Source organism: Macrobrachium nipponense, chromosome 49, assembly GCF_015104395.2.
Source record: "Macrobrachium nipponense isolate FS-2020 chromosome 49, ASM1510439v2, whole genome shotgun sequence".
Taxonomy (NCBI): domain Eukaryota; kingdom Metazoa; phylum Arthropoda; class Malacostraca; order Decapoda; family Palaemonidae; genus Macrobrachium; species Macrobrachium nipponense.
Genome location: NC_087224.1, coordinates 12,582,950 through 12,597,546, shown reverse-complemented (window position 1 = coordinate 12,597,546; position 14,597 = coordinate 12,582,950). Strand labels below are relative to the sequence as shown.

General features: G+C 39.6%; 1 protein-coding gene across 2 annotated transcripts; it reads right to left on the bottom strand.

The window, feature by feature from the left end:
• Window positions 1-340: 340 nt before the first annotated feature.
• Window positions 341-9,707, bottom strand: LOC135205336 (FAST kinase domain-containing protein 5, mitochondrial-like). Of its 2 annotated transcripts, none has more exons than XM_064235786.1 (6): window positions 9,550-9,707; window positions 5,130-6,674; window positions 3,940-4,064; window positions 3,118-3,268; window positions 686-915; window positions 341-551 (listed from the first exon to the last, which is right to left on the bottom strand). In XM_064235786.1, the coding sequence occupies exons 2-6, from the start codon at window positions 6,613-6,615 to the stop codon at window positions 390-392; spliced, it is 2,154 nt and encodes a 717-aa protein (XP_064091856.1). In that variant the 5' UTR covers window positions 6,616-6,674; window positions 9,550-9,707; the 3' UTR covers window positions 341-389. The 2 variants fall into 2 exon arrangements, with proteins under 2 accessions (XP_064091856.1, XP_064091857.1); XM_064235787.1 differs by having other exon boundaries at window positions 9,545-9,659.
• Window positions 9,708-14,597: the final 4,890 nt, after the last annotated feature.

Sequence of the window (14,597 nt, the reverse complement as noted above, 5' to 3'; positions counted from 1 at the left end):
GATTGTAAAAACTGTTACAGGTAAGAACCAGTGCTTTTAATTATTGTTTTTAAGGATTTTAATTTAGTTCAATACTTTGCCAGATCACAACCATGACTTTGTCTCAAGTTTCTAGGATCCTTTCACCTGGCTAATGAGTTCGTAGTATTGTGTTGTGAACATCACTTCAGAGCTATTGCTACAATAAACCACTCACGTGTTGAATTTTGAAAAAGGATATTAATTTAGAAATTGTTCACCCCAGGTCAGATTCAAAAGCACATTGCAGCAATAACTCAAGCTTGTGGTAAAGGAAAGGGAGGTTTTGTAGATACCACAGAAAAGAGGATAAAAACAAATCTAAAACAAGCAGTTTATTACAAAGCTTCATTACAAGATTATAAATTTTTTCACCCATACATTTCTTCTTGCTGGACAACCTGACCTTTCAGAGTAACCAATGCACTTTCAGTGCGGCCATCAATTGCAAGAGTAGAACCTTCCTTTAAAATGCGTTCTAAGCACGCGAGTTTTGTGCGAAGGTTCTTACGACTGTAATCCATGTGAGGAACCTGTGAAAGGAAGATTACTGTTCAATGACCATCAAAAATACCATCCCTACAACTGGTGTCAAATCAAAGTACGTATTAAGAATTCAAACAAAAACTCACGTATTAAGAATTCAAACAAAAGCTCAAGTACCTACCACACACACATGGTATCCGAGACGGCTAAGCTGGCGCTTTTTCATTTGAACGTTGCCCTGCAAGTGATTTGTGTTTCGTATGAAGGCGTTGCGCCCGCCAATAATAACCGCATTCCACTGCAAGCCTCCATAGGATGGACATGGATATTTAAGGGCTGCAGGTTTAAGGTCCAGGTACTCACTGGGGAGTTCGACTGGGTCTCCTTCGTTTGAGGTGCAAAACACCAAATCTGTGGAGATACATAAAATACATAAAATGAGCAGGACTGCACTCCCATTCTTATTTAATGTAAAATACTGTGCACCAAACTGTTTACTTACTTTCCAAGGATAAAACAGGGTAATGTCCCATTAATATTAGCTGATGAGGACTCCTTTATGGTTGGAGGGGGATAACACTTGCAGTGATCTGCCTTCCTCTTGCTGCTTAGCTTCTAAAGCTTTCCCTTGTTCCAATCAAAAACAAACCCTTTAGGTAAGCCCTATGAGCCTATTTAAAAGGGTACCTCAGTAGTCTCAATAACATGCTGGGCACATTCTTCATACCACACCAGGAGAATTGCATGTGAAGTGTCAACCAGGAGCTCATGGTGACCAGAAGTGGGAAAACCCCTGGCTTACTTGGATGAGAACTCAGAGGCAGGCGGCTGGAGATAAGTGGAATATAAGACCAAGAAACACCCGTGTGGTGGAGTTTCACTAAGGTGACGACAAACAACTGGTGATGACATGGAAAATTACTTTTTCTCAATGGACTGATTTACAAAGTAGTTTAGTTACATCACTAAGTTACAATCCTTATCAAAATACAAACTTATACGGGGTTGGGCCAGTAGCTTTATCTTTTAATACTAAAATCAATTTTATAAAATAATTTTCACTGTCAGTTTTTTTATTGGTCAAGGCAAAATTATTGAATATTCCGACAAAAATTCCTGTATCTGATTTGTCCAAAACATTCTTCACTGCTAGGTGAGGTTTGGATGCTACCAATGATGTATTAACTGATAGTATTGACTTCCTCCTCTGCATACAAGGACTGGGTCAAATGGGGTTACTCAAAAAATATATGTAGACAGAAAACCATTAAGGATTCAAAAGAATTTCTTTATGGAATTTTGCAACCAAGACTTGACAACTGTGATTGCTGAAGTGGAGTCACAAGGATTTTTTTTGACAATTAGTGCTGAACTAGATAATGGAAAATTCCCCAAATTAAACTACAAATACCCCATTAATTTGAATTCACCTTATGTTGTGAATAACTTATATCCAAAGGGGATTATATATATGATATACGTATGTCCTCTACCCGGACCTGCCATGATTTGAACCCAGTATGCCTACTTGGGTTGGGCCTACCCCATGTGTTATGTAAATCTGACCAACAATTAGATATGTTTCATATGCTAAACATTTGTAGGTACATCTATAATATATTGTGCTAATATAGCAAAGAGCAATAGTCAAACATGGAGGTAAAAGGGAGAAGACCAATAGGAAACCCATAAACTATTTGACAAATGACAGACAAATGTCTTAGACCACATGGAAATTCATAGAAAATGCAAAAGAAAGATATGGGAGATATATAATTTACATCTGATTTAAAGTCACTGATGTAATCACAAAAGATCCAGCTATATATCTGGTCTGTCAATCCTAATCACCTTTAATATCTTAGTATAATGGGCATTACGTCTGTCCGTCCAACTGTCATTCAATCACAGCCAAACGGCTGGTCCTTTAGCGCCTCAGTGGCGTGGTTGGTATGGTGTTGGCGTCCCACCTCGGTGGTTGCGAGTTTGATTCTCGGCCATTCCATTGAGGAGTGAGAGATGTGTATTTCTGGTGATAGAAGTTCACTCTCGACGTGGTTCGGGAGTTACGTAAAGCCGTTGGTCCCGTTGCTGAATAACCACTGGTTCCATGCAACGTAAAAGCACCATACAAACAAACAAATGGCTGGTCCGATGGGCATGGTTATAGTGGGGACCCCTTAGATGGTTTATAATGGGGTTTCATCCCAACTGCCCCCCACTAATTTGCTAGTCTATGTAAGCAGACAAAAGACATTTAACCATTAGTGCCACTGAAAAGGATAATATGACAAACTTTAAGGTAAAAAAGGATTTTATGACAAATTTTAAAAGAGAAAATATACCAAATACTAATTGGTAAAGTGTACAGTTCCTGTGTAAATATTTTAATTACACAGAAAATACTTTTCTGAATCATTTTAGTACATATATATAGTGTCATATGTTACAAACCTAAGAAAAAGAAAATTATGGCAAAGGTACAAGTAAGAATAAAGTCTAATGAGAAATCTATCAAGTGTAAACAAACTGAAGGCTGCTTAAATTTTGATCCCATAATCAGTCAAAAACTAAAATAAAAATTCATCTGAACCACAGTAAGACTTCACCTACCAGGAGTCTGTACGTGAGGCAACACATTTGTGATGGTGACGAAGTTCGTTCCGCCCAACATGGCTGCTAACTTATCCTGGACTTCTAAAATGAGCTTCTCCTGATGAGTTGGGTCTCTTGTGGATCTGCTAGGCACTCTAGCTATGTATTTCTGGAATTGAAAAATCTGTGTGCAATTATGGAAACAAAGTATGGTTGTGGGTGTGAACTGCAATGATAGGGCTATTTCTCTTTATTTGACTCACTTTGGACAATAAGCAGTATAAACAGTACATACTTTATAGCAAAATAAAAAGTACACCTGTTGTAACCATTCAAAACTGCATGTACATCAGTATTTAAAAACATCTGGCAGACATTCATACTCTCTTTAATTAGACACTTGATTCGCTTGCACTTTCATTAAGGTGACATTGTGCCAGAAAAATAATTCCCACCCTAATTAATGATGAGAAAGACATCCAGTGAATAAACTGCACATCCTTTCTCTGATATAAACAAACGTTAACAGTAACCAAACCTTCCACAAAAATACCTTAAAAAAAAAAAAGCTACCCTGCCAGTTGCCATCAACAAAAAGGTACATGACAAATCCCCCAGCCTTAATATAAATTTGCAAGGAGAATCTCTACCCTAGTAAATTTAAGCTCCTAATTATTGGTGAATTTGTATAAACAAAATTTTTGTTTTTCCATTCTTATATGGCTTCAAGTGGATGTAATTGTCTCTACAGACTCTGATGACATAATTGCATCTGTAATCTAGAGGGAACAAGACTTTAATGATCAGGACATGTCATTCAAGATCCTTGCTATCCCTTACTTTGGTTAACTCGAATCTGCTTTCAGGGTCTAGTCTGTATCCAGGGTAACCTGCTGGACCCTCTAACTCCAGAGCCCAGTCTAGTTCATTCACCTCCCGTCCCATATCCGAGTAATTGCTGTTTTCTGGAAAAGAAGGTAAAACACAGTTCGCTTAGAAAAACAATGAAGTTTTAAAATGAGGAACAATTATTTTTTAGTCTAAATGTCTTTGAATAACAGGAAAATATAATCTTGTATTATAAACTCCCTCTTAAATGAAAGAGAAAGAAAAAAAAAAAAAAGATTCCCTTTTACCTACTTGAATCGTACGAATTAAAACTCAGCGTTTGCATCACGACAATGTACCATTTATTTTCACCTCAAAAATGTTATCCTTGATAAAATTAGACAAGGGATACTGGTAATAATTTCTTTCCAATACTTTTCACAAGTTTTTCCTAAATTAACAGCATTTCTGAGTATGCTCTAAAAACAGTACATTACAAGGATTATCGCTGAAAATATAAAAACTCTAAATATTAATGATGTATCATAAAAAAAGGCCTCTCCTTGCTAATGATTGCTTACCAGGCTCTCAAACCACCAACGTAATTCATTAGTGTATTACCTAGATGAAGACTGGTCCAAAATAGTACTTACTTTAATTGTTAACTGATTCAAATAGAATTCAGGAGGTAGGACCTTTTAATATACGTACACTGAGTTTGAATGTAAAAATACTAATACAAGAAAAGTACCAAAATAGTAATCACACAGATTATGATGATTTGGCCTTGATCAGAATAGTAGGGGATGTGAAAATAGCAGGACGAAGGCTAGTGTAAGGCCACAGAAACTCAACAAGACAGACAAAGACCTCAACCAGATGGGAATTCAGGAAGAACTCATCTTGTGTGTCAACTCAATATAAAAATCTTAGAATGAAAACTGATAACAATGATATATTTATCACATGCAAACACAAATGAGAATTAAATTTTTGTTACCATATCTGCATGGCTGAATGAAATTTGCTGAATGCCTCTACATACAATATCACCTGCATCCTCTGATTCCCCAGTCTGATTCATTACAGCTAATGAGGTACATTACTCCCAAAACAAGCACCAATACAGGATTCAATACAACTACTAAAAATTCCAGTTGATTTGTGGAAAAAGACATAAACCATTTCAATCAAATACTTACTACTCAAAAGACTCAACATTGAGGGTTGGAGGGCAGCAGAGATCAAATCGAGGGCAAATATTCCCATGTTGACCAGGTACACAACGCACGACACAAAGCTCTTTGGATACATGTTGATTTCACTGATCCGCTCCTTTTGTCTCAATTCCTCCGCAATTTTCACGAAAATATCGGGACAGTCTGGCGGTATGTAGTTGTAAAGCATCAACGCAAAAGTAATTCTTTCGATGTCCTTCAGTCTCAGAGATTTAACTTCACTAGCAAACCTCGTTGCAATTGCATTGATCACATCACCATGAAAAACAAGTAAGTTGTTTCCTACTAACGCTACCTGAAGAAGGCACATGTGGTTCAACCTGGGAAGCTGCGGCTTCAGTGATTCCAGCAAGTTATGCAGCGACTTCCATCTCGTGCCGGGAACGCTTTTTCGAAGAATCTTCAGGATAGCGCAGAGTGAGGCATCGGACACAAACTCAAGATTTTCTTGGGTTTTGTCAATGATTGCGTCAATCAGTTTTTCACTTTTTAAAAAGGTCTGTGTTTTGAAGAAACCCATAGCAATGACCCCTAGTTCCTCTATAGATACGTGTTCTAACACTTCTGTTAGTCGTTTTTCTAACTCTCGCATCACAATAAATGGCTCTAATTTTCTACTTAAATTAGCATAAAAAAGATACTGAACGAGCTGAGTGGGTTCCATGGACCCCACTCTCCTACCTAAAATTTTCGTCATCTGTACATTGTATGTTGACAGTTTGGAAAGCTTCAGAGCATACCAGTGATCTGCAACTAAAAACATTTGTGACATATCCCACTTTTTCATTCTCTGAGTGCAAACTTGGTCCAGACGATTCCACAGACTCAAAAAGTTGGGCGTTGTGGATGTGGAGGTTTGCGGCCAAAGCGCCAGGGATGAGAGGATCATCAATAACTGCTGATCGCTCAACTGAGTCAACTTTTTCGTCAACTCGCCACACAAACTAGAATGCTGCGCATCTTCCAGGTCCATTGGTTGGTGACGACACAGCTGGGACATGGCGATAAAACCATCTGCCACCTCTTGTGCACTACATTTTTCCCAATCAACACCAGAACAATACATAGCATGCTGATAGTAAGAAGAGTCTGGACAATCTTTACCAACAGTAGTTGTACTATAAGCAGGCAATGACCTTAAAATGGCATGGGCATGTTCGTTTTCCAAGTCCTGAAACTCTTTCACGAAAAATACATTTCCACAGTGTAAAGAACGAGACACAACTTTGCTGAAGCCTCCGCGGGAGTTATGCGTAACACGCTGAGACCAGGTGAGGCTGTCGCTGCCGGGCACCACATTTTGCTGCTGGTATCCCTGACCACCCAAGTATCCACTGTTGAAGTTCTGGACATTATACGCTCGGACACCTTGCTGGATAATTTCATTGCGGTTTGTTATGAGACCACGGCCAAGGGCCTGGACGGTGGGCCACAACCTGTGAGCACACATTGTGCTCCCTTACAGTAGCGTAGTCTCTTCCAGCAGTGTCCTTTCGTCCTTTTTTCGCCCTGTCGGGAAGAGAAAAATCAATCAGATGTGAGCAAGTCTTCCTATAGTAAAATGATTAAATCTAATGTAATTAGAAATTGTGATCTACTTTACAGAACAGCATGAATTTTACAAACAATTTTGATAGATTTGATAAATTATCAGGACAAACATTCTTAATGTGTGAAGGCTGGCAGCAAGGGAAATCAAATATTGTTTTCCAGTCTGAGGCTTTAAAAAAATTGAAGAAAAAGGAGTTAAGGGCACATGACCACAATAGAGATACATAGACCTTTATGCCTTTTAAAGAGTAACATATCAATTGAGAAAGAGAGGCATGAGAAAAATACCATATTTTGTCTATAAAAAAATAATTGCATATTTCATAAATATAAACATTTAATTAAGCTAAGTTCCTGGAGAGGCATGGTTGGTCATAAACCAAGTTTTTTTTAATATATTAGTACGTATATTGAAAAGTATGAATCATTCATGCTAGCACAGTAATTTGCAAATAAAACTACTAATGTACAACACACCTAGAACTGACCATTGCGAAAGAAATTAACACAATGCATGTCAATAGTAACAAAATGTTGATACCAAAAAGTAGGCTGTTGTTTAGCAACACATTCTGCAATCTGAAAAATTTATCAGTGTTCATAACTAAAACAGCCGTAATTTATTGTCTAACACAATCTACATACCTGTATACTATAGACAGTTGCAAAAAACCATCGTTAGGTGGTGTTACTAGGTTGCCAGGTTACAGATATTCAACACATTATCTGAAGTGCAATTAGTAAAGTAATGGGCACTGTACGTTATGCCCGAAAACAACATAGGCCACTGTGCTTCACAACATCCAAGTCACTGTGCAGATTTTGGAAAACACTGATCTTTATAAAAACTGGTAAATTATGGGTTCCCTGTTAAGTAGGTTGTTAGGCGATTAAGACAAACTTGACATTCGTGAAGTTAGCCAACCACAAAACCCCTTGTTCAACAAATGGGAATTCTCACAGGCCTCAGCACTGGAAGCCGAGTTGGGTTACCATTTTTACTACAAACCCAAATTCCCTAAAGCTTGGGGAACCACTGCAGCTGGGGTTGGGGTAGATACAAGTGTAATTTCTGCTATAAATTGCCCAAAAACTTAAGTCATTCCAAACATATGCTAACCTACGGCATTCTGCCCTGACATGGCTGGGGGAAGGGGGGGGGGGGGGGGGGGGGGGGAGAAGCTACGGCAGCTTTTCCACAACAGAGATGTTCAACATTTTCCAAAATTTCTGGAAGTTTTATACCCATTGATCTGCAATCACCCAAACCTAGCTATTAGAAGTAGTTCTACAAAAATGCTTCAAGGGGTACTGTGTTAACTATGTACTATAAACCTCTAAAGGTGAACATAAAAACAAAGAGGCCGTAAATTTAAATCTCTGATACCAATTAGCCTGTACTACATTATATACTTACACCCTTTTCTATTTTGTTCCGTCAAAAAGTTCTATTAATTAACGATATCCCCATTTGGAGTTTTTCCAAATAGATTTTATTATAAAAATCACTACTCTCACAGTTTTGGTTACCCTGGCCTAGTGTAGCCTACAAAGCCAAGTGTTCGATAATCAACAGAAGAAGGACGGCGCACTTTGGTGGATAAGAGGGGTAGTTTTGAGAACAACGGGAGGAGGCTCTAACGCTAGGCTACCTCTGAGCAGAAGCTTGGTCCATGTTTCTCAGGTTCAGTGTTACTTGTGGGGAGGGAGGGGGGGGGGTAGCATAAGAGGTCAGCGGTAATACTACTTTACAATAGTTGCATAGCCTGATTCGTGCCAGTCGAGTGGAATAGGTGCCCCATAGGGTAAAATACCGAATGGCCGGTCTCTACCGAAGCGCGGCCACCTTCCCGGAAATCGGAAATGACGGGTTTAATTTGTGACTTGGGAGGAAAAACTGACTACAAAAGGAAAGTAGAGGTTTCGAGGTACTGCTTCGACAGACGCTGACTCTCGACTAACGTCTATCCTGGGTTACGAGACGTGTTAAAGTACTTTTATCTGGAAGGTGGTCGTGCTACGGCAGAGGCCGTCCATTCGGTGTTTTACCCTAGAGCAATGAAACTGGCCTTTTCCATAATGCCAAGCCCTGACCTAACCAGATCTTACCCAACATAGCCTAACTGAGGGCGACGTGCCCTGATCTGGCCAGGGGGAGATGCCCCCTAAAACGGCGATAACCCGTCTCAGCAGTCGGTGAAGGAGAAGGAGAGAGAGAGGAGAGAGAGAGAGAGAGAGAGAGAGATGGACGAGAGAGAGAGAGAGAGAGAGAGAGGGGCGGTGGTCCAGCACCCTGTAAAGAGAGGGTAACCTGTACAAGATGGTGACTGGTGGTAATCAGATGCGGGGTGGGGGGGGGGGGGGCCCGGGGTGGGGGGGGGGGGGGGGGGGGGGGGGGGGGGGGGGGGGGGGGGCGTTCTAGGAAAGTTAGTCAAGTCAGGGCACAGCGCCCTAAATCAGGTTAGGGGGGAGGGTTAATGGTATTAAGGGGTAAGCTACTTCGTAGGCGGAACCTCTGTCCGAGGGGTGGGGTGTTGGGCTGCGGGGGAAGGCAGGGGGGGGGGGGAGTAAGAAGGCTGTCAACCTTGGGGTTTAAACTGAGCGAAACTTGACAGGTATAAAGGTGGGGGGGGGGGGGGGGGGGGGGGGGGACTACTTAGCTAGAATTACCAGAGGGCAAACTCTCAATTTCGACGCATTTAATCCCCTCCAGAGGCTACGCTGATCAATTCCTCAATAATGTTTTTCCAAATGATTAATCACATTCACGCCATGAACATCTACTTGTCATAAAACCGCCAAAAATGGGGCGAAAATCGAAAAATTACCTCACCTACACCAGAAGTAAGGTTCCGTAAGCCACTATTTACTAGTCACGACTGGTTCTTCTTCTTCTGAATCTTCGTGGGATTTGGGTGGACGCAGTTTGACCAAAATTAGTTAACTTTTTTCTTTAAATATTAATCCATTCTCAGACATCTAGACGTGGATAATGCAACAACAAAAATCATATTAAACGACAGTGTACTGGATGTTATCCGATAACAGTTTATCAAGGACTTGAATTAAACCACTAAAAGACATTTTACGAGCAACTGTTGCATTCTTTTTTCCGTGTGCCTGGCAGGCTTTCAGCGGTCAGTCCAAGGAGGTTAGATTCAGTCCAAGAGACTACATTGTGTGGGTATCAAATCATGTATATTTAGTCGTCCGTACCTTCATGTGCTAAAAAAAAAACACATTATTCAGTAAAGTGAAAAAACTACCGAAACTTGATTACGCTATCTAGGTTCCATTTTAACATCAGTGCCTTCATTCACCTTTCACATTTCGCAAGGGCAATCGGTCATAGCACAGAGGGTGAATGAATCCCATGGGTAAAATATGCCTTTTATATAATTTACATCAGCCATGATGGCGAACCTTGAACGCTTTTAGCATCTGCTACCGTTTTAATTTCCTGACGCATAGTTGCGCAATGGTTACGTCAGACAACAGAGGGCAGAAATGTTCATATGTTGGATGACTTACCGTCCGCCATCTTACTCCTCGCAAATTCTCCCCCAATTTCAGTATTAGGAAAACTATTTGAATCTTCTTTCCTTGAGGGAACTGCTTACTTTTCATAGTTAATTATTGAATTAATATGCGTCTTTGTATGTCATATATGAGGTTTAAAACATTGAACGAACACTCCCAAATGTTTATCACATGAAGCTAAATGTAGAATTCAAGCCAAAGGCCAAGCGCTGGGACATGTGGCTATGAGGTCATTCAGTGCTAAGTTTATCGCGAGAGCTTAGTTACAAAATGCTTTAAATAACACCTTAAATAATACCCAAGGACTTTTCCAACAAAACCTTTTGCTTTTGCTTCCTCTATGTTAATAAGAGTAATATATTACTAGAATTTTATGAAGCTCTTTGGGAATAAGGAAAATAGTTGTTTTATCAAAGTCCTCCCAGCATTACTTATTATTTCTTTGTCTTAGCAGTTATAGGCCTAGCGTTATTGGTTGAAATGTTGTCCTATGGAAATATGAACCATCGCCTTTTGCACAGAAGGCTTGCTCCTTAGGTGGGAGGTTGTTTCGGCAACTGATAGAGTTGGGTTCTACTTAAAAATACCATGCTCCTGGTTGTGTATGCAAGCAAGGGATGCCATGACTCCTGGAACCTCGTTCCAGGTCTGGTAAATGGGTTATCAGAGCAATAGGACCCTGGGCTAGAGTAACCCTGCACAATGGACAACAGATCTATAAGAACTTATATCGAAGGGCAGCTAATTCTGAATCTTATCAAGCAATGGATTTAGAATAAGATCTACTCTGTCTCACCCCCTCCTTTACAGGAGCAAGGACTGAGGCAGACACATCTCAGAGCTAAACTAAGACTCAATTCTTTTTCCTAGTTGCCTTTATATTGTCTAACTCCAGCAGATACTCTGGCCTGGATGCTACTCTTGAGGAGCGTCCAGTCATTCTATATACACACCTCCAGACTTGCGCTAGGCCCCAGTACACGAGACACTTTTTTTTGTCTAACCGTTGCTTGGGTGTACGGTTTATGGCACATATATATTACTACTACAATTTACCAGTTACATTTCATGCTAAGAACCGTTCTACCGGTAGTGTTAAACCTTCTCATTCTAATGTTTAATGTTATATTACATATTATTATCATTATATACTACGAGTTCAAGTCTGTGTTTGGGGGAGGGTGAGGGGGATTCCTTATCTTCCTTCCCTCCCTGTGCAGCAGGCATTTGTTGACTAACCTTCCCCCCTAACCCCCTCACTCACCCCCGCCCCACCCTAACTCTGTGCTATATCTTACCCCAACCCCCCCTTCCCCACCCGGCCCATAGAGGGTTTCTGATAATGCGATGTTCCCCCTCGCCCCCCCTCTCCTTAGTGTCCCGCACTTTTGCCCTGTGTCTGTGTGCATGTATGTATGTATATGTATTTATGTATGCTTGTACGTATGTATGTATGTATGAGTGATCATATTCTCAGTCGGCTTGGAGAGAGAGAGAGAGAGAGAGAGAGAGAGAGGGTGAGGAGTTTAATAAACGAGGCTGTATTATCTAGTCTCAAATAATAATAATAATGTAGTAGTATTGAATCATAAACATGAAGCTTCATTTGCAATATAAACAACTTCTTTGTCGTAGGTAATATTTGGTCTTCATCTCTCTCTCACTCGAGATATATAGTACATTTTCAAGAATGTGTTGGGTGTGAGGTGGTGGTTGTTGGTAGGGGACTTCGCTTGGTGTTCCATACCCCCACAATCACCCTCCCCATCCCCCTCCCCCCACAGCAAATATCTCCCTTTTGCCCAAACAATAATCAGGTTGTTTCCCCATTTCCAGTTGCTGGTTATGTAGACTTATACTTATATATATAATTATATATATCTATATATATATATATATATATATTAGATATCTACTATATATATAGTATATATATATACAGGCCAGGGAGAGCCATCACTGGGCCCTGGTACTGTGAGTGTCATTGGGCCCCTACCATTTGGCGAGCGAAGTGAGCCCATCCAGCTGGGGGGATCAGGATTTTAGAATTTGACCAATTTTAAGAGCCAATTTAAAGCCATAAATGTTCACTGGTAGGATGTAAATTCTGTTCATCTTGCTGTATTGGAGCTTTATTTATGACTTGCAATTAACAACTTATTTTGTTATTACATTACGTATAATTTGAGATAAACAAAACTTACTCATGAAACTCATTAAAGTGGCATTGTGCAGTAAGTCACTGTTGGCCTGTTGCATGTTGTGTATAATTATCATGCATAATAAAGTTTTGATGAATTTGAAATTCAAATTTCCCTATATTAAATAAATCATAAATGTGACTGTTTCATACAAGTATACATGTATAATTATTAAAGAAATACTCCTTTCTGCTTTTCTAGCAGCAAAACACTCAATTAAATCATCAAAATCAATCTTTCGGGTGCCAAATCAACTTTCAATGCTTAAAAAGACTTAGTGATGATAATCTCTCTTGTCCCATTGTGCTTCTTAAGTGATTCTTAATCAACTTTAATTTGCTAAAGGATCTTTCTGCAGAGGCAACTGTGACTGGCAACGTCAAGAAAAATTCTCAAGGCTATGCATATATTTGGAAACAAATCTTGTAGTTTTAATTTTGTGATCTTATTAAGAAGCAGAAGTGGAGAGAGAGAGTTGTCATCTAAATTGGCTTTATGTATATTCTTAAGTTACAGAATTTCCTCAGTTAGCTTGTCACTAGAGATGTCTTTGCTATACTCAGTGCTAAAGATTTTAGAATCATTTACTATCACTTCATCAGTCATATCAAGATATGACCACAGAAACCCAAATAGTTTGTTAATCCGGGAAGATGGCCTGGTAACGCTTGTTTAGTCTCTCACATACTGTGTCAATAACCTTAAAAAACACTTCTTTCTTAAACCTATGTTCGTCTGTCTGTATAAGTGAATCTTCACCTGATACCTTATCATCATCAGCGTCGGAGTCATCAAAAAAGGATTTTCTTTTTCCTTTCCGAGTGACTCGAAATACTGGGTCAATGTTCATGGCAACTGCAACAACTTTGGCTTCATCATAAATTAAATGCCACTTCTTTTTGAGAGACTCCAATTCAGTTTCCAAGTCCTCTATGTTTTTTACTTCAATATCTACAGTAGAAGACTGAGCTTGAATCACCTGATTTCTCTGATCTATTGAATTCAATAACTTGAACCAAAAAGCAGCCATCAAAATACCATTCAAAAGAAGACACATACTTAATAGCGGCTGCCACATCTACTTTAGTTCTAGCTGTTAAAACTCTTTAGTTGGGATATTTCTTTAGTGAAGCGAGAATACCAGGTAAACCTGGTGTGCAAAGGGCCTGACACTAGCTACTCTATCTGTCCACCGAGTTCCAGATAAACCGTGAAGAGATGCCGCAATGTGACTTAAGTATCTCCCAGCGTTTGGGACTGCTCGAGCAAATATTATATACTGTCTGTACCATCCCAAGAAATGTTACTACCTCTTTGCAACAAGCAGCAGCATCAGAACCACACAAGTTTAAGGAATGACAGCCACAAGGTGAGAACAAGCAGAGAGGATTCTTTCTTTTAAGATGGCTCTGGACTCCATTGTACTCACCTGACATATTACTACCATTGTCGTATCCCTGACCTCTGCAATCTTCAAAAGGAATATGAGAATCACTAAGAAATTTTAATATCATCTCTGAAATGTCTGCCCCTGTCTTCTTACTGTCATCAATAAATGAAAGAAATCTCTCTTGTATCAGGTATTTACCACATTCATCACAAGTTAGGTATCTCAGTATGAATGTACTTTGTTCAGTATGTGACATATCCGGGGTAGCATCAACCATTATTGAATAATATTTGGCCTGATCACGCTCATTAAGAATACAGTCTTTAACCTTTTCGGCACATCATTGAATGAATTCATTTTGTGACGAATAGGAAAGATAATGAGCCTGAAGTCGCTTCCCATCCTTCTGAGCTTCTCTCACTTTAGATACATGATCTTGAAGAATGGCATCATAACAAGAAAGCAGCTCAATTATACCAAGAAAATTTCCATTATTTGTATCACCTATCATGCTAGACTCTCCTTGAAATGAAAGGCCTCGCTCTCCTAAAGTCAGTACAACATCCAAGATTCGTTTTAGAATTAGCTTCCATTTACTTTTCTCAGACTGAATTGATCTCTGTAACTGATCATCAATTCCAGATTCCTCTTTCAAACGTGCTTCTAACTGACGCCAGTCTAGATAACACTGTTTGTGTAGTTTGTATGCTCATGTTCTGGAATGCGGTTATAAAGTTTTTTCCATGACGA

Excerpts from the sequence above, each read along its gene's own strand:
- LOC135205336 (XM_064235786.1), bottom strand. The coding sequence starts at position 6,615 with ATGTGTGCTCACAGGTTGTGGCCCACCGTCCAGGCCCTTGGCCGTGGT. Across the intron at positions 3,269-3,939 it reads GCAGATTCGAGTTAACCAAA|AAATACATAGCTAGAGTGCC; the intron begins GTAAGGGATAGC and ends TTTCAATTCCAG. Across the intron at positions 916-3,117 it reads GCCTCACGTACAGACTCCTG|ATTTGGTGTTTTGCACCTCA; the intron begins GTAGGTGAAGTC and ends GTATCTCCACAG.